General features: G+C 38.2%; 2 protein-coding genes across 3 annotated transcripts in view; both read left to right on the top strand.

Annotated features, from left to right (window-relative positions):
• itga1 (integrin, alpha 1) overlaps window positions 1-10,502 on the top strand; it is a 54,845-nt gene extending 44,343 nt beyond the window's left edge. For both annotated transcript variants that reach the window (XM_086097447.1, XM_086097448.1), the window contains 15 exons: window positions 52-227; window positions 293-444; window positions 1,805-1,915; window positions 3,583-3,659; window positions 3,819-3,945; window positions 4,917-4,994; window positions 5,079-5,155; window positions 5,250-5,339; window positions 5,574-5,676; window positions 6,393-6,509; window positions 6,612-6,710; window positions 6,805-6,909; window positions 7,014-7,109; window positions 7,200-7,313; window positions 8,042-10,502. In XM_086097447.1, the coding sequence (XP_085953573.1) occupies window positions 52-227; window positions 293-444; window positions 1,805-1,915; window positions 3,583-3,659; window positions 3,819-3,945; window positions 4,917-4,994; window positions 5,079-5,155; window positions 5,250-5,339; window positions 5,574-5,676; window positions 6,393-6,509; window positions 6,612-6,710; window positions 6,805-6,909; window positions 7,014-7,109; window positions 7,200-7,313; window positions 8,042-8,098 (1,579 nt within the window). In that variant the 3' untranslated portion in view covers window positions 8,099-10,502. The remainder of the gene's footprint in view (window positions 1-51; window positions 228-292; window positions 445-1,804; window positions 1,916-3,582; window positions 3,660-3,818; window positions 3,946-4,916; window positions 4,995-5,078; window positions 5,156-5,249; window positions 5,340-5,573; window positions 5,677-6,392; window positions 6,510-6,611; window positions 6,711-6,804; window positions 6,910-7,013; window positions 7,110-7,199; window positions 7,314-8,041) is intronic.
• An 890-nt stretch (window positions 10,503-11,392) lies between these two features.
• kcmf1 (potassium channel modulatory factor 1) lies at window positions 11,393-20,636 on the top strand. Its single transcript, XM_086097217.1, has 7 exons — window positions 11,393-11,635; window positions 13,089-13,256; window positions 14,129-14,268; window positions 14,366-14,467; window positions 16,085-16,274; window positions 17,169-17,475; window positions 18,576-20,636. The coding sequence occupies exons 1-7, from the start codon at window positions 11,620-11,622 to the stop codon at window positions 18,838-18,840; spliced, it is 1,188 nt and encodes a 395-aa protein (XP_085953343.1). The 5' UTR covers window positions 11,393-11,619; the 3' UTR covers window positions 18,841-20,636.
• Window positions 20,637-22,503: the final 1,867 nt, after the last annotated feature.

The following is a 22,503-nucleotide window of genomic DNA, read 5'->3' as shown; positions in this document are numbered from 1 at the left end:
TTTAATCATTCATCTTTCATGCCAACTTTGATGTCTCTTTGGCACATTCAGGTCCAGAGATGTGGCGGAGCTTCGAGCCAACATGACGTTCAACCCTGCCAAGATCAACGTGCAGCAAGCCGAATACCAGTGCGAACTTTCGGGACGCAAATCTGTGTGCGTGACCATCGATGTGTGTTTCATCTACAGCGTCAAATCCAACAAGCAGGACCTTAAGACCGAAGCAGGTGAGACTCTTTGGCTGTTCAACGATTGTGACGTCATTTCACGTTTTTCGCACCGTCTTCTGCAGTGATTCGTTACAACCTGACTCTGGATGCCCTTCGGGCGAAAGCCAGGGCTTCTTTTGTCGACTCGGACGACAAGAGCGACCGACGGATTTCTAAAACGGTCGCCGTGGAGGACCGAGAGAGGATGTGCGTAACGCAGGTGTTCATAATGTCGGTAAGCAAAGGACAGTGCATATGTATCACATTAATTAATTCATAAAAGACGAAACAAGACCTCATCAAGAAATGGTGATTGACGATGACAACGATCCAACACAGACTGACACAGACTAAATTTGAGCAAATTAACGAGACACATCTGGTGAAGACACAAATGGCTGATGGGTAGACACAAAGACAGACTTCACACTTGTTCATCATAAAGCAAGAATCCTTTGTGTGTCACGTTTGCACTTTTGGACATATGTGGCCACGTGTGCAGTGTCAGTTTGCTGTTGCTTGGCCGAGCCTGTGCAGTTCTTTGATTAGCTTCCCATTGGCACCACACACAGGAACTAATCAGTGAAAACAGCTGCAGCTCTTCTGCATTGCATGTGTGTGTGTGTCTGTGTTTGTGTGTGCAGAGTTAGAGTTTCTGACTTTCTTTGTTTTAATTCACCATCCAGAGTAGGCCACATGAAAATGAAAAAAAAAGTAAGAAAAAAGTATTTTCAAGAAAAAAAAGTCTTATATTTTTCAGAATTATTTTGAAAGAATAGGTTGTAGTGAGAAAAAGTCATATTTTCAAGGAAAAAGTGGTGATATTTTTGAGGAAAAAAAAGTTTATATATTTTCAGCAACATATTTGTGTATTTCAAGAATATATGTTTTCAATTCTTGAGCAAAGCATGATATTTTAGATTTAATTTTTTTTTTCGAGTAATAAAATTATATTCTCAAGAACAAATGGGAAAAAAGACAAAAAAAGACATTTATTTTCAAGAAAATAAATTTTCAATTCTTGAGGAAGAAAATATTTTGTAGTAATTTTAAGTTATCTATTTTTGAGAGGGAATAAAATATTTTCAAGAACGATTATTGTATTTTGGAAGGGAAAAAAGTTTGAGATTTTCAAGGTGGGAAAGTTGTATTTTCAATAATATAAGTTTAAAATGTTTGAGAAAATTAGAACATATTACAGGGGAAAATATAATATAATATAATATATATATATAATATAATATAATATATGGATGGGTGGATGGATTAGATAGATAGATAGATAGATAGATAGATAGATACGTCTTCTTTTTAGGAAAAATAATATATTTTCAATTGAAATGGCTCATCAAGCAGTTATTTTCATTAAGTGACATTACTCAAATTCAGCGGGGAAAATCGACTTTAATTTAAAAAATATACAACTTCGTGCTTGAATAAAGATTTTTTTTATTTATCTGGAAATGTACACAAAATGTCAGCTTTACAGGTACCACACATATTCTGCAGGATTAGAGAGTACTTTTCTGATGCCTCATTTTTTTTTTCTTCTACTGCAGTGAAATAAATAATAAGCCCTTCTCATCTTTTACAAGGCCCGACTTGACTTCCGGGACCCTCTCATGGTGTCGCTGGACTTTGGACTGGCCGATGAAGACCAAGGCCCAGTCCTGGACGAAAGCCTGCCCACATCCATTAACAAGACGGTACGTTCTCAGCTCCAGATATGCTAAATATTTGCGAGACATGAGCGAGCACTATTAATACCCTTTCTTGTTGTTTTGCTGTTTTCTTAACTCTCCGATTGTTCGCGTGTGGAACAGCCCACCGCCATCATTCATCTTGCAATCGTTTCAACACGTCTTCCCACACTCCCACACGTTAAACTTCGATGCTTTCCAAGTAATCGTATTCGTGATGAGCGATGTGTCCAGATAACGAGGGAGCAAGTATTTGCCGCCTGATATGGGAATGAAGCAAATGGGGTCTTCTCCTGTTATTGTTATGAAAAGGGAGCAACCAGGAAATCACCAGACGGAAGCTACAGTTGCTCGTCTGCTGGATATTATATTACAGTCTAGCGGTCAGTGCATGTTGCACGCTGTATCTCCATACTTAGAGACTGGGAACAAACTGCACTGTGACCCACGAAACACTCAGGAGGGGCTGGGGGACAGCAAAGGAAATTAAGGTCAAGCATGAGGGTCCTTTTTACTCAAGTGTACAAACAAACGCAAAATCTTTTTATTTTCTTTTTATCCTTTTTCCACTGCTCACTTCATGTTGGAGACCACCCGCTAACGCCAGAGGTGTTTCCAAAAGCTGGAGTGTACACCCCTCGAGGTGCTCTATTAAGCGTAGTGGTGGTCTGTCATGGGGGGGAATATACTGTAAATGCAAATAAATATAATTACATTCCAGGTCTGTAATAAAATAAAACAACATTCATGGCTCGAAATCAAATAGAATGAGATTTTAGGTCTAAGCTAAAACAGTAAGAACAAAATTATTATATGGAAAAATACAGGTGTGGAAATAAAATAAAATATGAATTTGTATTTAGAAAGTTTTATTGAATTTATTAACTTACAGGTCTGAGTTGTACCAACAAAAAAATAACATATAATAATATTTTTTAAAAAAACCACATAACTAGGTCTCGGCCCAAAACTAAAATATGATGTAATTAAAAATGCTTGGACTCTCTGTGAAATAATATTCCAGGTCTGGGCTCAAACAACAACAACAACAAATGTTCCAGTTGTGGGCTCAAAATTAAATATAATATAATTTGTGGTTTCAAACAAGAAAAATAAAATAACAAAAATCTACGTGCTGTAAAAATAAAATATTAATGTGTACTTGTTTAAATAATTTAATTATAAAATCTAGTAAAATTAAACAAAATTCTATTCAAATATATATTATTAAAAATTAATAAAATTAATTAAATTAAATCATGAAATAGACTAAAATTCTATTCCAGGCTTCGGCTACAATACGAAAATAGAAAAAAAAATCCAAGTGTGTGAGGTCTAAAATAGAATGGCAATAAAACTGAATAAACCACAACTCATTTCTGAGCTCAAAATAAAAATATTTTTGGGTTCAGAGTAAAGATAGATAAATGAATAAATAACATTAATTTGAATTTTTTATCAAATATAATTCCAGGTCTGTGTTATAACAGTAACAAAATAAAATCTTTAGATCTCTCTGAAGCATTTGGGAAAATGCTGATGTGGACAAAAATTTCAGTTGAACTTCATGGCCACAATTGCAAACGCATCCTTGTGATGACTGCCTGAACATTAACCCTTGCTGTCTAATAGCACACATCACACTCCATATTGAAGCGTTCCTGTTCTTGTAGATTCCCTTGGTAGACTGTGGCAGCAACCAGCGGTGCATCGCTGACCTCTCCCTTCAAGCAGAGCCCAGCGTAACAGGGTGAGCCTGCATGCGTAATGCACACTTGCGAAGTTCAACTTCAGGCAAGTTAATCAAAGCCGCAGCGGTTTTACAAGCCTTGCCGGACCTTCTGGTGCATTGGTGCCCTCTTGTGGCGGATCATTTGTATGCTCAGGGTCTTCCTTTGCTGTCCTCCAGGTTGGTGATTCGAGCCAAGAAGGACAAACTGGACGTGAACATCCGCGTGAGAAACAGCAAAGACAACGCCTACAACACAAAAGTGGTCGTCAGCTTCACGCCAAACATCAACTATGTCAAAGTGGAGGTGAGGAGATCGCTTATATGTTGTATGTGAGTCACTAGTCTAAACATGACATTCTGATTAATATTCCATTTGTGGAATATGAGTTCTGCAGCTAAATCCGGCCATTTTTATTTATGTCAGGGGCGGCCATTTTGCCACTTGCTGCCGATTGAAGATGGCATCACAGTTGCTCCGGGCTCAGGCAACAGCTCAAATGTTTTTTGAAGCTGTGCTGTGATTGGTTGAGCAACTGAGATGTCATTTTCACTCGACTGTGTGTTTTTTTTATATTTATTTATTTTTTACAAATTATTGATCAATCTAAATCAGGGGTGTCCAAACTGACAGAAAATTTGAAAGGATGCAAGGGTTATGACATTCTTCGACTTTATTAAACTTTATATTATACAAGTGCATGTTAGTTTCAAGAAATTATGGTAATTAATAATGCAATTTATTCACAAATCTGACTTTGACAAAGAAAAATGTTACTTTTTGTATATGCTGCGGACCACGGAAAATTGGACGGTGGGCTGCAAATGGCCCCCAAACTGTAGATTGGACACCATTTGATCTCTGTTAATAAATGTTGAAAATGTCTTGCTTTCTTTGATGATGCAGTGTTTTTGGGGTCTACTGAAAAGTGACTTATTTTGAAGATTCGGCCCGTCGCCAGTGATATGTGCAAGTCATAAAGTTAAACGCAAGTCTTAAAACTTTTAAGTTTCAAGCAAGTTACTGTGGTAAAAATGACTTACGTCAAGTTCTATGGTTGAATCGTCAAAATGACTAAGAGTGCACGTGCATCGACAGCGAATGGCAAATTTTCCGCCCCCTTCCCATGGTAGATGGCAGCAAGATATTGACATTAAAGCCTCTTATTATTTTTTCTTTTCTAAAGCATGTCACAGACATTGGGGAACAATTTTATCGTGGGAAAGAAAAACATGTTTCTGTACAATGTGTGACCTTGTTTTCCTTTGGAATGTCAGCCGGAAAAAGACTGCACTCTGAATCACACCAAAGTGGAATGTGCGGTGGGGTACCCCTTCCTGGGGAGCAATGTAGAGGTACGTCTTTGAAACAAGCAAACACATACATCGTGTTTTATCAATGATTTTTTGCTCTGCAAGACGCTATTGTGATTTCCACAGGAAGCTTTCAAAGTGAAGTTTGAGGTGAACCCTCATCACATCCACCACAACATCCAGATCAACGTGACAGCCACGAGGTAAAGTCCCGGTTTTTTTTGCAATGAATCGCACTGGAATATAATGAGGATTGTCACCATTTTGTGTGTGCGTGTGTTTTATTACTCTCCGCAGTGACAGCGAGGAGCTAAGCTCCACCCTCAACGACAACACGGTGCACATCTCCATCCCCGTCAAGTACGAGGCCGGGCTCGTGTTCACTGTGTGAGTACGACATTTAATTTTAGTTCGCTGTCAATAAAATGGAATCAAATCTAACAACAATAACACCAAATGAAAACTTTTTTTTTTGGTGTAAGTTGAAAATCGAATACAATAGAATAGAATTAATTCCATCCATTTTGACTGCGCCAGTGCGAATCTATAGCACAGAGTGAGAGTTTATGTGATGAATCATTAATCGCATCTGATTTTTGAATATGCATGAATTCTTTCCAGGCGTCCGGTGGACGAGCACGTGGTGGTGAAAGAGGGCGAGCAATACTCGGGTGAGTTCAACGACACCCGCATGATCGGCGAGGAGATCAACATCAGCTACACAGTAAGGCTTCGAATAAAGAGTTTGGGATTTTCAAGGTTTAAAATGGACTTTTAAGAAAACAACTCAAGTACAATATTTGAGCATAAAAACTTTGTAAGGTGAAATGTTAAAAGTTAAAGGTATGATTGCCTTTTGTAAATTATATAAATATATATATATATATATATATATATATATATTTTTTTTTTTACTGTAGATCTTTCTCTATGTTAATCTTTTTATTGTGTATTGTATGTTTTTTTTATGGATCTTGAGTCTGCTGAATAAAGTTGATTAATTGTTAAATGTTCAACATTTTGAAAACAAAGAATTTCTCCTGATGGTTATTTAGCTATTTCAACGTTAACACTTGTTGGTCATATATATAATTTTAAAATTACAAAAGATAAAAAGATATACAAACTTCATGTATTTCAAAATTAAATTGACAGAAAATCTATTGTTTTTCCAAGGTTTAAAATGTGAACTTAATGTTAAAAAAAAAAATATATATATATATATATATATAAAAAAAAAAAAAAAACATTGTTACAAATTTTTAAAAATATAAAATTAATAGATTTTTTAGGGTTCAAATGTGATATTTACAAATATTTCAAAATCAAAAATGTTATCATGTACTGACAAAAAAAATGAAAATAAACAATGTGCTATGGTTGGACTGCTGGTTCGTTGATTTCATATTTTTCATTCAATTTCTCTCGTGGGTCTATTAGGTGGAAAAAACAGGTGATATAATGACTCCTCCTCTTGATCTGGAGGTGACCTACCCTGAGCTGTCGCCGCGTAAGAATTACTTACTGTACTTGACGCACATCGTCACAAGCCCACAGGTGAGCCTTCCCCCGCCTCCGCCCCCGCCGCCGCCGCCGGCACACTTGTTTACACAAAAGAGAGAAGATCCGTTTTCCAATGTGCTCTTCTCTTCTTTGCAGATGAAATGCAACGCGGCCGCTTTGATCAACCCTCTTAATCTCAACCCGGATGCTATAAAACCAAGTCCAAACAAAGAAACGCTGGGCAACTTTCTTCTGGTTGGTTGTATATACACACAGTATGTAGTGTGTGTGTGTGTGTGTTCCTGTGCAAGTCTCCTGCCTAACCAAGTGTGTTTGAATTCCGCCACAGAACTGCGAGAACCTCCCGTGCGCCTCATTCAAATGCTTCATCCCGGAAGCCAAAGTCAGCCAAGTGAACGTCACCTTCAGAGTGTGGAAGCCCACGTTCATCAAAGTGGGTCATTGTATTCTTATTAACGTCTTGAAACAAACAAACAAACAAAAAAATAGAAAGAAGCATTCGTGTAATTTTGTATCCTTTTTTTGTGTGTCTTTCAGGCAGACTTTTCCAGTCTGTACATGCTGGTGAACGCCACTCTGGGGAGCAGAAACACGGATCTGTTCGTGCTGAGCATCAGTGATCGCACCAGAACGGTGAGTCAGCAATTTTACAGATGGATTTTGTTGATTCAGTATCAAATCATTCGTGATTTGTTCTGCCCCCCCCCCCCCCCCCCCCATCAGGTGAAGATCCAAGTCTCCAAGGAGAGCTTAGGGGGAATCCCCTTATGGATCATCATCATCAGCATCCTCATAGGTCTTCTCATCTTAGCGCTCGTCATCTTCGCTCTATGGAAGGTAAACGTACTCAGATTAAAAGTGCAAGTGGTGTGTTAAGATCGTGACACTCAAAATTCACTTGGATTTTTTTCATAAGAAATATTGTACTAAAAATACTGTACGGTATAAAAAGGCACAAAAACAACATTTGCTCTCCACCTAAACCTCCAGCGTGCTATAGCAGCCCTGGCTAAATGTCAAGTCTATGCGGCGGCCATATTGGCAGGGGCGACTTCCCCATCTAAGGCCATGCATAGACGTTGTAAATAAGTCGTAACTTGCTCGTTTCTCAGCCGATTTTCACGAGGTTCACTTTTCTGACGATGGCAAAATGCGAAACAGCACATTTGAAAAAAAAAAAGTCCAAAGAATAGCTTAGCATTGCGTTTAGACACGCTGCTCTAAAGGGGTGTGTCATATTTTTCTATTTGTATCTTTGCTGTAACTTATTCTCCTTCCTTGTTCTTCTGTGGGGTCTATTAGCAGTTGGCAAAGCTGCTCGTTAGCGCCACCAACTGATATTGTCTTTCCTTTGCAAGGAAATCAATGTGAATTGATGGTGACTGGATGCTGTGAAGCGCGCCGTCGCCATCTAGCGGCGGGGTGGTCTAAAGCGCAAAATATTTCATAAAGGAGTAAACGGCCCTCACATTGCCCAATTCATTCTTTCAAGCATCTTTTTTCAATTTCCGACAACCGTTTTTTTCAATTTCCAGCTGTAAACGTTTGTTGTCTTTCCCCCGCAGATGGGCTTCTTTAAGAGAAAATCCCGGGAGTTCTCCAAGGAGGAAATGATGGATTGAAGCTTACACGCAAACAGGAAGTGAGCGCCGCTTCTGGACTCACTTAAAAAAAAAAAACACTGAGCGTGTGATGGCAAACAACTACCTTGGAGTACAAAAAGCCATTCGACGGAGCCCATCACTGACACGGGGGCAAAGTCCATGTTTGCATTTGGACTGTTATGCACTTCAATTGAAAAAAAATAATAATAATGCACTTTCTTTTTTTGCTATGAACATCCAAAGTGGCCACATCACCATTTGTGTACTGTACAGAGACGTTATATGACTTATAGCAGGTGTGGGGCACCCGTTTTCCTATTTCAGTTTCCAGACGTGTTGCATGGTTATGAGGCTCTTTGAATCGCTGTTGACAAAGCAACCGACTTGCCCAACAATTCGCCAATTTTGGCACGTGAGTGTATCCTGGGGAAAATGTCCATATTTTAGGGGGTCCTAGACACGACCCCCCCAAAAACGTACACAGGAGGGGCCTCTTGGACAGTTACAAATAAATAAATTAATAAATAAATAGCCCCTTACCCCAGTATCGCTCATCAAATATGAATTTGAGGGGACGTCACTCATGCCAGGATGCACAAAAGTCTCAAGGGCCCATGCCCGAAATCGAACAGGAAGTCAGCCATTTTGATTTGAATGAAGCCATTCTGTGTGAATTTTAGCCCCTGACACCAGTTTTACCAATCGACATGAAAATGGGTCGATATTTCTATCATAACGGGAATTACAAAAAAAGTCTCAAGGAGCCATCCTTCAAATTGATTAGAAAATCGGCCATTTCACCTCAAAGCAACTAATTCCATTGACGAACTCTTACTAGGACGTTCGGCCCAAATGGCTGCTTCAATCCCAGATTTCCTGTTTGGTTTTTTTTCCAGACGTGGGTCTTTGCGAATTTTGGGAAAAGTGGGTGCGAGAGCTTGTGCCACCACAGAAATCAGCGATAATTAGTGCGTTCAATGTTACACTGTATGTATATTTGAGTGTTTTCAGACATGCTAGCATCACGGCACATTTCTTCACATTCTGTTTTTTTGTATTTTATTTTGCCAAAAAAGAAAAAAAAAAGAATTATTTTTGTTTGTGTGGAAATTGTTTGGCCTTTGTGTTTAATCCCACAACCTCCGATTGTACTGTAAATAATATCACAAAAATTAAGCTATAAAATGTACATAAATGTATCTTTTTTGGTTGTTGTTGCGATAATTCATGTAATTTAAAAGATGTCGCCTACAAGCCTTACTATGTTTTTGTGCTCAGGTATCATTACGTATATATAATATTGTAGACACGTATTACACGTAGATGACAATTATGTAAATATGACACATGGATTTATTTTTTAGGAAGAAATGAAAGTACGGCAGAACTTTTAACGTTTATTTTCTACTGGCGATAATGTAGAAAAGTGACCCAAAAAAACTTACTTTTTGGGTTGGACATGATAGCAGGAGGGCATGTGATTGTTTCACCTGAGTAACTTTAAATTTTAATTGTAAATGCTGTCTAATTCAATTAGAAAAATAAAGTATAACTAGTTGTGGCTGAAAGATGAAAAGTTTACCCAAAAAAAAAAAACCTACTTTTTTTGTTCATTAACTTGTGTGTACTGATGCTTTTTTCTAGGTTATGCTAGCCATTGCCTTTTCTATGATTATAATAATTTTTCTTTTTGCCATCAATTACAGGTATTTGCTCTGCGAGATTTGTTGATGTAACACGCAAGATGATTTTAAAACTTTTGAGGCATGTTTTCCTACTTTGTGTCATTCTTCTGTGCAGAAAATAGTTTTTGACGCGTTTTCTTCCATTCTTTTCATTTTTAATTTTTTTTTTTTTTTTGTAAACTGTCATGAGCGTGACCATCCAATGTGACACAATTACGCAATACCTTACAGGTGCATCCTTTCAGGATTTTTTTTTCTTTTTTAAACTATTTTACTTTCCACATTTAAGCACAACTTGTTTGTACAGAGGAGTAGTTTTTGAAATTTCTATGTCCGTTTTTGCCTGTTTGCATAAATAGACTAAACGTGGTCTGGAATCACTTGTTTTATTTTATAAGATCTCGAAGCAAAACAACACTGCTGTGAAGTCTTCAATGTGATGATGCACTGATTTGTTTTGTCAGGCTGTCACTTTCTGGTCAGCACACACAAACTGAATGAATGCTCTGGATGAAATAAAAGCTTCTTCTTTTTTAACGTGACTGTTAATTGCATATTTTAACAAAAAAGAGCATTGTTATTCAGTAGTATTTGTAAAAAACAAAAACAATAAATTTTGTTTATTTATGTGTTATACAAATATTTCCACACAAAGTTACCAAGTATCTTTTACAGCCTACTGTTATTTTTTTTTTGCATATTTTTGCCAAATAAATGGAAAAAAATGTCTTCACAACTTTTAAACTTCTGAATTTTGTATTGTTTTATTCTTTTTTTGTTTGTTTGTTTTATCTTCAATTTCACTGTATCACATCTTAGTTGCTCTTTTTGCCAAAAATATATATTACCCTAAAATCTTATAATTTATGTGAGAACTGACACATTCAATTTAAAAGGGAAAAAAAAAATTGCAACATTTTTGCCCCGTTTCTTGTCGCCAAGGTACCAAACGTGTTAATAAGTAATTTACTTATTATAATATCCATCACTTAAATGTTCAATTAATCAATTATGTACAGTCTAATTTAACTTTTCTTTTGGTAATGAAATGAGTCTTGTATATTAAATTACATATTCAACTAAAAAACGAAAACCACAGGGGGAATTTTTTTTTTTTTTAATTAACTTAAACATTTTTTTTTAAGGCAAACTGATTTTTAACAAAAAGCTGAAAAACTTTATTTTTTTAAATTAGAAAATGCATAATTAAATTACAAATTAAATGTAAAGATGAAAAACAATATCAGAAATAAATGTAGGATAAACAGTATTTTACATTAAGTTAAAATATTAACAAGAAACCGATACATTATTATTAATATTATTTAAAATGTAAAAAAGGTAACATGGCATAAAAAAAATATTTTGTTAAAAAAAAAAAATACAAAAATAAGTATTTTTAAAATTGTCACATAATTCTCATTCTTGTCTCAGTGTACCAAAAGTGGCACTCACTTGATATACTTGATATTTATTAAAATACAAATCGTTTACATGTTGACTGAAACAATTCTTGTTGAAAGTGACATTCCGGTGCCTGTGAGTCAAAAATGGGAACTAGGCTTCTTGCCAAGTGACTCTCTCTTGCGTTTCATTTTTGCGATTCGACGCAGTAATGCGCAGCAGCGCCGCCTAGCGTCGTTCGTCGGCACTGACGCGATAAGTGGCTACCTTGGGGAGGGGAAAGCTTGTCAAGGGGATCCATCTTGGCCGTAAAAAACACACACACAAAAACCAAGGGAAGGCGACTATCGAGAGCGACAGCTTCCCCTTATTGCATCTCCCCATTCTCGCATCGTCGACGGCGCTGTGGGGGAGCCCCGGGAAGGGCTTGCTTTGTGGGCCGCTTGTAGGATGTCCCGTCATGAGGGTGAGTTGATAAACAGCGCCGCCGTGGCTAACTGGGCTACGCTACGAGCTCTCGTCCAAGCTTAAAATGAAGCGAACGACTCGTTACCACTTCTTATTTTAGACACTCCATTACACGTACAGGCACCGACAGCCATTTTAGGACATTAATGATTAAATAATTAGGCACTAACTCGACAACATGGCGAAGCTTAGCAGTTAGCCGTTGCTAGGCGCTGCTGTTAGCTCCGGCTAGCAGCGCTACGCGTGCTAACAGCGCCAACAACATGTTGTCGTTATGGGTGTACTATTTGCTCACTTAAACACACAAAATAACACAAATAGACACACGTTACAAAAATGTCGCGTATGTTTTGTTAGCCGAGTGCTAGCCGGGGAGCTAACATTGGCTGCCAGTAAGTATGTCGCTTAGCTAGTGCACTGTCATCAAGAGTCAGGCCGCAAAAGTCCCCAACGTGTTTTATGCGTTGAAACAAGTTTTTTGGGGGTATATTTTCAAATACAAGTTAAGCGTTAGATATCCAAACTATAAGGCTGTAATTGTGTTTTAGCCACTTAGAAGTGATGTGGAATACTAGAAAGTTAGCTCGAGCCAAGATGAAGGGGCGCTAATGTTGGTCATGTGGCACAAATTGGCACCCGACGTACTCTTTAAAATATATTTTAAGACCACAGTCATTTCAAAACCATTATTTTTTTTAGAAAACTCAGCTAACTGCCGTTAACATACCAAGTGAACACTTGAATCTTTAACCGACACTCACAGATGCGTGTTTGCTAATTGGTAAGTGCAGAGAGCTGTGTCCGAAATGTTCCAGGACTACAGTTTACACCCCCCCCCCCCTCTTCTAATTGGGTCAGATGATCAACCAGCACGTCTAAAAAGTGCACCTAAGGTGTTTGCTTCTTTCAGTGTGTAAGAAGAGACCAGGCCGCAATTGTGGCAGGATAACTCTTGTCATCTTATAATGCCCTGAACATCTGACAGTTCCTGGCAGAGAAGAACATCACCATGCTGGAGCAACCTGCCTACTTACCTGGCTCCCATGATATATTTTTTTCCTCTTTACCAAACTGAAGGGGGTCATCAAGAGGACGGGGATGAAATTAAGATGGTTGTAATGACAGCGGCACGATAGAGCACGAAAAATCCTTCCAGGAGTAAATGAATATGTGGCAGAGAACGCTGGGAAATTTTGTTAGACTACAGGGGTAACTTCGAGGAGTAAAAGAGAATAGATTTTGTGACATCTCTACTGGCACTTTTTTGACACACCTCGTATGCTGCCGTCATGGCAGTACAGAATGTACAAATGCAGTAGTGAGTTGTACTTCAAATTTGTATTTGTCCCCATTCCGCTCCTTTTGAAATATATTTCCCAGATAAAACTGGTCTGTGGCGCAGGTGCCAAAAAGAAGCCAAGAAAAAAAGTGCCTGAGCTTTTCTCTCGCAGGTGTGAGCTGCGACGCTTGTTTGAAGGGAAACTTCCGAGGCAGGCGCTTCAAGTGTCTCATCTGCTACGACTACGACCTGTGCGCGTCGTGCTACGAGAGCGGCGCGACCACCACGCGACACACTACAGAGCACCCCATGCAGTGTATATTAACCAGGGTAGACTACGGTACGCCTTCCATTGTTTTTCTCTTCACTGTTATTGTCAACGATGCACGGGAGATGCCTGCCTCGCACTCAGGAGTTTGAGAAGTTGCATATTTTCAAGATAAAATTAGTTTGTTTTTAAGAAAAATAAGCCTTATTATAGCCATGTGTCTGTGTATTTTTAAAAAGCGGTATATAGCGGCTGTAAAAAAAAAACGAAGACACAGAGAAGTTGTATAATTTTGAGAAATTACTATATTTTTTGCAGGGAAAACAACATATACTTAAAGGAAAGTCATGTAACCCTTTTGAGGAAAAATAGTATATTTTGTATCACTAGAAAATTTTTATTTTAGTATATTTCAGTCTTCCATTTCTTCCCCATAAAAGTTTTAAATTCATGAAGTGAAAGTTGTTGTGTAGTCAAGAAATGTCGTATTTTCAAGATAAAAAGCTTATTTTTCCCCCCCAAGAAAAACAAATCTATATTTTCAGAAAGAAATCTTATTGTATTATAGATTTTTTTCTTCATTAAATAAGTGGAATATTTTCAAGGATACTATTGGTTTTTTTTTTCAATATAAAATTGGATATTTCAACAAAAAATTGGTAGTCATATTTTTTACGCTTTTGTTTTTTTTTAAGGCGTTTTCTAATTCTAAAATGCAATTGCTTTTGTTTTAATTATTTAACTTTTTTACAAATTTGTTTGCTTTCTCCACTCATCCGATTGTTTAGTTTGTCAATATTGAAATGGCAGTAATTACCGCTGCTTGTTTTCTTTTCCCCCTGAGGGGTTTGATTTGAGAGACATTTGGTTTATTTATTCAAGTGAGCGACCTTTACAGTAACCCTCACGTGCGTAGTAATAAAGTGTGGCTTTGGCCCCTGCAGATTTGTATTATGGCGGTGACACTTTCTCGATGGAGCAGCACCAGGCGTTCACGTGTCCTTACTGCGGCAAGATGGGCTTCACGGAGACGTCCTTGCAGGAGCACGTCACCGCCGAGCACCCCGAGACGTCCACTGAGGTGGTGAGTATGCCCACTCTCTCCTCTCAAAACTTTTTTTTTTTAATTACTTATGTAAAGTTTAGAAGTATAAGCTTGTAATTTTGCCTTTGCATTCCAGATCTGTCCAATATGTGCCGCCTTGCCAGGGGGTGATCCCAACCACGTCACAGATGACTTCACAGCCCACCTAACACTTGAGCACAGAGCCCCCAGAGATTTAATATCCTTTCACTAACTCTAACATCATCACTGGATGTACGTGTAACAAAATGTCCTCGTGCAATGAACAGATCTGTCCTCTCGGCTTGTAAACCACGGGCAGCAAGGCAAAAAAAAGCTCATAGTCATCACAGCCCGGCATTGATATTTTCCATTGGCGGTATTTTTGACCTGAATGCACCGACGGTAGATGCTTGATTGATTTTTTATTTTTTTAAGTCTTCACTACAAGTTCTAAGTGCCAAAGTTTTTTAAATAGCACTCTGGTGATAAAATAAATACAAGATACTCACTGTTACTTTGTTTTAATAAGCCAAGTAGCAACAACCTGTCATAGTGAACCAAACAGGTGATTGGTAGTAATTGGCTGAACTGAGTCTGATTAATACAAGCAAGACACTCGTTTATTGAGAACAATGTCAACAAAAAAAGCCACTCGCTCTTACTTTTTTTTTTTTATACAAGTGCCAACAACCTTTGATAATGACCCAAGCAGATGATTCACAGTAATTTTTGCTTCAACTGATTGACACAAGCAAGTGGGATAATTTTTTGATAACGTTTCAATTTTGAACAGCTATTCTTTTTTTAATACAGCAAGTGCCAGTAATGTTTGATAAAGAGATGTTAGAATTTGCTCGAGTGAGTCTGACTGATTATTTGTTCACGTCAGCATTAGCAAAAAAAAAGCTACTCGCCATTGTTTTTGTTTTAAGGCCTTGACCGATTAATTGGCTGGCCAATATTAGCGCTTTTAAAATCAGCAAAAATATTGCAGATTAAAAAACTAAATCCCCTCTGATTTTTGCCAATATATTTTTTCCAATTTTACACATCAATACATTATAACATCAGACAAGAATAATATTGGTAACTTCCAAACATCCAACAAAAAAAATCGGCCAAAAAATGGTCGATTTCCGCAGATTTCTTTCTGTAAAGCTAAACAAATACTAAAACAGTTATGTAAAATTGTATAATGTTCTGCCTATTATTAGTATCTTAAAGTTATATAATAAAGGAACCAATTAAGAAGTGATTTGTAGTTCATCCGTCGACAGAATTGCCAAATATCAAAATTGGCTTCGATCACACAAAAAAAATACATATGACTTTGTTTTAATATGTTGGCAACTTTTGATAATGAACCGGGCAGATGTGCATTGATTTGCCGAACAGCAAGGCATAATCTATTGTTGCCAGCAGCGTTGACAAAAACAGCCGCTCTTTACTATTTCGTTGTAATACGCATGTCACAATACATCACTCCCATGCGTAGATGAACAAAGATGCATTATTTTAGTCAATAAATATTTTGCTTATTGAATACGTTTGGTAATCACTGGGATGATGAACCGAGCAGACGATTAGCAACATTTTACAAAGTCTGGTGCTACACGCACGTCAAAACGAGCCTGTGTACGATGCTATTCCAATGTCTGATATCAATGCAGCGCTTTGATGACATCATGAGCTTTGTGAACCCACACAGGGTTACCTCGCTGTCTTTTGTCACACGCTGAAAGAAACTCTTCTTTATGGCAATACAAAAATGCACACATGACTCGCGTGTGCATTTTCCGCATCACGATCACGCCTTAACGGGGCCTCGCTTCACGACGAGTCCAGCAGCGTCCGGCACGTGCGGCGGATGTTCCACCCCGGCCGGGGACTGGGTGGCCCCCGAGCGCGACGCACCAACATGCACTTTACCGGCGGCTCCACGGGCGGCCTGTCCTCGTCCACGTCGTCATCGCAGAGCTCCACTTACACGCCCAGCAACAGGGAGGCCATGGACCCCATCGCAGGTGAGCGCACAGACGACATTTTGACAAACGTAGCCACCTTCGCAACTTGCCGTTTGAATGAATAATGTTGCCTGACGGTGAGAGTGAATCAACAGAATATTGGTGCACGCGTAAAGCGTGATTAATGGACAACCTCCTTCTTGTAACATTGAAACTTTTTTTCTTGTAATATTTTTTAACAAACCTAAATTGGCATAATTTTTAATTAATTACATATATTTTTTTAAGGATAAACAAATGTATCCACTAATTATTTCTCAGAATAAAATGACATTATTATTATTATTATTATTATATACAATTGCAACTTTTTCCTTGTTGGCCAATATTTTTTTCTTTTGTTTTTCCTTTTTTCTTTACTAAATGCAACTTTATTGTCAGAACTACACAATTTTGCTCAATTTTCTATAATTATTATTTTTTATTATTTAATGTCATTCACTTAACACACAATGCAATTGTTTTTTTTCAGGAAAGAATGGAGCCTTGTTCTTATAACGTTGCCACATTTTCTTGTAGCATTATTTACTATTTCTTTTCAACTGTTTTTAATTTATGTATTTTACAAAATACTGCTTTATTCTCTGTAATTTGACATTTTCATTCTTTTCAATCAGTAAATCGAGTTGACTATCAAAAACTACCATATTTGGAACTTTGCCGTCAGGTTTTGCCACACATTTTTTCATTTAATTGTATTTATTTTTTTAATTATTACTTTTTCCTCTGAACTTAACATTTTCCATAATTTTTGATGAAATAAGTTTTGTAATGATGTATGACTAGCAACTTATGTTGGCATTTTTCTCTGAACAGTAATGACGTCTCATCATTCTTACGACTGATTTATCACGGTTCACTGTAGTTGTTAAAGTTGTTTGTTTTTCCCGTCAGAGTTGTTGTCGCAGCTGTCGGGCGTGCGGCGCGCAGCGGGGGGCCAGATCAACTCGTCGGGGCCGTCTGCCTCGCAACTGCAGCAGCTCCAGATGCAACTGCAGCTAGAACGGCAGCAGGCGCAGGCGGCGCGCCAGCCGGTGGAGACGGGCCGCCACGCCGCCCGGCGCGGCAACAACTCAGCCAACGCTACCGGCTCGGCCACCGCCGCCATCCCACCGCCCAGCGCGGCCGCCGCCAACACGGGCGCGCCGGCCGAAAGCAACCCCTCGTCCTCGTCCCACAACTCCCAGTTTCTTTTAGCACGGTACGTGGCCGATTTCATTTCATTTTTGACCCCCTTCAGTGCGAACAGATCCTTCCTTACTATCTATATTTTGCCGCCGTCTGTCAGGCTGGATGCCGCCTTTACATTAATAGCAGGAGTCCACCGCATTCAATTTTATTAATATTGGAAAAGTAATATAAAATATTCTGTTCTCAACCTGAGAAAGAAATTGTATTTTTTTCCACATATATTTGATTAAAATATTCAAGAATATTTTTTGAGATAAACAATATTCTAAAATGTTGATTTTTTTTAAAAACACTTTATTTTGTGTTCATTTAAGAAATATATTCTAAAAATATTTTAAACATTTGAAATTAAAGTAAAATATTTTATTCTGAAAAGTAACATTGGAAAAACGGTGTTGTAAAATTTTAAATTAAAAGATTCTTCATAGCGGGGGTCCACTGCATTTTATTTGATTAATATTGGAAAATAAATATATTTATATTCTAAAATATTCTGTTGCCAATGTGAAAAATATTAAAAAAAAATTCACAGTATATTTGATTAACATATTCAAGAACATTAGAACGTTTTAGTATCAAAATGAACAATATTCTAAAATGTAGATTAAAAAAAACACTTTATTCTGAAAATGAATAAGTAAGTTTAAGATAAAATGTATTCTAAAAATATTTTAAACATTTATAGTTAAAGTAACATATTTTATTCTAAAAAGTAACATAAAAAAACAGTGTTGTAACATTTTGAATTAAAAGATTATTATAAAGTGTTTTATTTTCTGCAAATGTTTATTTTATGTTATGACATTTTATTCTAAGACATCTGAGAGTTCATTTTCTTCAAAAAAATATATACTTTACTCTTTTTGTCAATTATATATTTTTTCTTAAACTGCTCTAACATGTTACTGTACAAATTTTATTACAAAATATTGTAATCAACAAAAACGCAACTGTTTGAAACTCATATTTTATCCTTAAATATTGTCAACAATATATTGCAGTTGTTTTGTGCTCCCACTCACTGCGAACCACTGTGAATATTCTGACCCTCTCGAAAATATAAAGAAATTCCTTGCGAACGTTGCCCCGATCACTGTCGCCGGTTTGCAGGCTGAACGAGCCCAAGATGTCGGAGGTGGAGCGTCAGTTGGTGGAGGGCGAGCGCGCCGACCGCAGCCTCTTCGTGCAGGAGCTGCTGCTGTCCACGCTCATGCGCGACGAGAGCTCGTCGTCCGACGAGGACGAGCGGCGGGACTTCGCCGACTTCGGCGCCATGGGCTGCGTGGACGTCATGCCGCTTGACGTGGCGCTGGAGCACCTGCAGCTCCGCGAGAGAGCCTCCGCCGCCAACGAGCCTCCGCCGCCGCCTCTTTGATGTCCAGGCGGTGCGCAGACTCTGTCCCACCTGCTGCAACTGTCAGTGATGGATGCTCCCCCCCTCCTTCAAAATTCCCTCATCCCATCCTTTTTTTTTCCTTTTTTCTTTTTTTGGTGGAGGAGGGGGGGGGGGGGGCGAATGTAAAGTCAGGCCATTTTTTGTTTTGTTTTTACATGTAAGCAAAACTCTAAGGAGCAGCACACATGACATGAGGGGAAATAATAATTGTGGACACGATGTATAAATATAACGTGCACAAAATGCTTACTTCTGGCCACAAAACTGTTCACGTATTTGTGGCAATGAAAGCAGTATAATGTTTATATCACATACTAATTGTGGCCACGGAACAGGTATGCACGCACGAACAAATACTGGCCGTTTAAGGTGCACACAAAATACAAATTTGTAGCTACGAGCTCACGTGTGCACCAAGTTCTTACCTGCGACTGCAAAATGTTCCATTGTGGCCACAAAAATTTGTAACATGCACACAAAATACTAATTTGTGGCCACTAAATGGCTATATTGTGTGCACAAAATATTTAGTGGCCACAAAATAGTTCTAATGAGCGTTGTAATTCTTAAGTTTACAGTAGAGGTTTTGTTTTTTTATTAACTCAAAACTTTTTTTGGTTAATGCAAAGGGCCACCAATTTGATAGACAGTTCTGTAATGTTTTTTTGGTTGTTGCTCAAATTACCTTTAAATATGTTATTAAAATTTATAGGACGAGATCGATTGGGACCAAGCGCAGCTGCGACTAGTGAATACCTCTGCTTGATCATTTCTAGAGAAGGTGAGCTCGATTGGCTGATGATGTCACACTCCATAAAATTAGCATTTTGTTTGCACGTTATATCTGCATTATAGCAACAATTTTAAGTACCCTCCACCCCACCCGTGCCATGTTTGGGCTCCATCAAACTAAACCAGATTAAATGGAGGGCTCATCAAAGCAACGGAGTGAGTAAGCAAGCTTATAGATATATCTAAATCTATAAATATATATATATAGATATATGAAAAATATATGAAGGTGATAATCATTCAGTTCCCCCACCCCCATCAGTGAAAATGCTTAACGGCCACCAACCGTTGCTTCTTATGGGATGCAGCTCCAAACCTTCACTACCCTCACACTACCGCCCCATGACCCGCGCCTATAAATAGCCCACACCCTTCCCTCCCCCCCCCCCCCTCGTTGACAAGCCCAGAGGACGTGGGGCCCCCTCTGCCCAAGCTGCTGTGTGTGTTTCTGACTATTATCAATAAAAAAAAAAAAAAAAAGTGCTCGGTTGGGTTACCGTAATAACTACTGCATGCGGTTCTTTGCAGCGTGCATGACTTAATCATTAAAAAAAAAGACTCAACAACAAAAGAATCCCAAAGCTGACAAGCTAACTCTGGTTAGGTTTTTTCGGATGCCTCTAAAATCCAGAGATCGTTTTTCTCTCTGGGTTTTTGTTTATGAAGAAAAGTTGCGTTTGAATACATACATCGGAAGGTTAAGTCACAAAAAATGTTCAGCGAGTAGACACCGTGTACAATAATCCATAGATGAGTGCTTGTCTGTTCACTTGTTTTTTTTTTGTTCTCCTTTTTCTGGGTTTTGTTTTGGTCCAGAGAAGAAACATTATTTTTCTGCTAAGGCTAGCACTTTGTATTTATTCATGTTTGTTTTGGAGCCTTGACGATTCTTGCCCCCTTTGCGCCTTCTACGTTGACCCACCTGTGTACAATACAACAAGTTGTATATTGAATTTTGTGGCTTTAATAATGGTTCAAATACATGAGCGGACATTTCTTCTTTTTACTTAGGGATTCACTTGACTTGAGCCATCTCAATCTATCCACTATCAATTACAGAAACCTAAACCGCTACTACCAAACAAAAACCTAACAGCATGCAACTGTGCCAAATATATCAGGAGCAGTTCAGAATCAATATTCATCTATTAGCATGGCAACAATATAATATAAGTTAAATACAATGCATCATACTTAATATGTTAATTCTTTTAATTTGTTCTGAGTGACTTCAAACGTTCACACGGAAGATTAAAAGAGCGAGAGATTGAGAGCTACAGAAAAAGACCTGTCTTAAAAGAAGGTGAGAAAAAAGTTAAGTGTTTGTGGTCATAGTACAAAGCCTTGAGGAACACCACAAGTGTAGTAAAAACAAGAGCATCTGCAACGTATGTGACTTTTTAACTAACAGATTAGTGTTGTCTAGAAGCAGCTGTTGCCCAAAATGAGGACGACCTTGAGGGTCTGACCACAGCATCCGGAACCAGCGGCCCTGTGCAAGGTGAGAAAGCCCCCTCGTTCACTCACCCAGTATGGGATAAGTCTTGTGATAACACTATAGGGGACAATCATACCCTGCAATGGCAGTTGTTCTTGTCACTCCTCACTAGTTATTGTTAGAAACAAAATGGAGGTCACAGAATGCCTTTGGCGACGTTACATTTTTTTTACGGGGGTCAAATATTGAACGTCAAATTGGAAAACAATCTCAGTACTGCACTACTATTGTCAGGCTTTTGTGTCAAAGACCTTGAGTTAGTGTAAGACGTGTAAGCAAACATGACACGTACACTTCATGTAAGACATACCACCTTTATTAAATGCACAGTATCACAAGGAACATCTCCATTAATTGTGGTTAAGCTACTCACATGATGCACAAAGCATTGGATTGATTGATTTGATTTGATTGGTTAAAGCAAGGTTAAATCTGACACAGTCTTGCATCCGAGACACACACACAGTCGTGACTCGTATTATGCACAATAAGTAATATGAATCTGCACATGAATGAAAATGCCATTTTTTTTTTTTATCCCTTTTACCACATATTTACAAAAACAATTATTATCCCCCACCCCCCAATCCCACATGATAGATTACATTCAAAAGAGGCCCCCGGCCTTCTGGATTACATTCAAAATAATATACTATTCATGATGCAAAGTCACAGTTATTCATCTGAAAGAGGATTCCAAGAGGCTACAGTCAGTCAGAGGCCCTTTTTTTTTTTTTTATCTCTTATTAAACTTCTCTGTGCCCCCGAAATTATGAGTGAAAAATAATTGAAAAGGATTGTATTTTCACTTGGATTATTCTTCTCATGAGCACAAAGAAAATTCAAATGGTATTTACAGTGCATTAAGTATGTATTGCCAGTGGCCCCAACGCGCGATACCTGCTGGAGTGTACTAGTAACGTAGTCTACGAGTTGTATACGCAAATATCCCAACTGTACAGGGCAGACACGTTAAAAAACAACAAATACCTGTAAAGGTGCTTCTGCGATATTTTTCTCAAGTGCCTGCTTAACATAACTAAAGATAGCATTTGCAATCGCTTCTGTTTTTCCCCTCTGTACACCGCTTATCATATAAATCGCTTTATTTTGGCCCAATCATCAGGTTTCCATCCAAATGTTTCGAATTTTTTAAGCGAATTTACTGAAAATGCGCAAAACGGACATGCGATGTATGCCCATCTGTTTTTCTTTTGCGAATATTGAGAGGGGACTCCGCCGCTGTCGGTGGCGGTGTACACCGTAGAAATGTGACCCACCCGTAGTTTAAAAAGAAAGAAGAAGAAGGCAAGGAAGCGACTGCGTCGTGCGATGACGCCGTATGAGTTTGC

This window comes from Leptonotus elevatus, chromosome 15, assembly GCF_054856555.1.
Source record: "Leptonotus elevatus isolate MCC_2025b chromosome 15, RoL_Lele_1.0, whole genome shotgun sequence".
NCBI classification, from domain to species: domain Eukaryota; kingdom Metazoa; phylum Chordata; class Actinopteri; order Syngnathiformes; family Syngnathidae; genus Leptonotus; species Leptonotus elevatus.
Note: the sequence above shows the minus strand (reverse complement) of the source record. Positions and strands in the feature narration are given on the sequence as shown.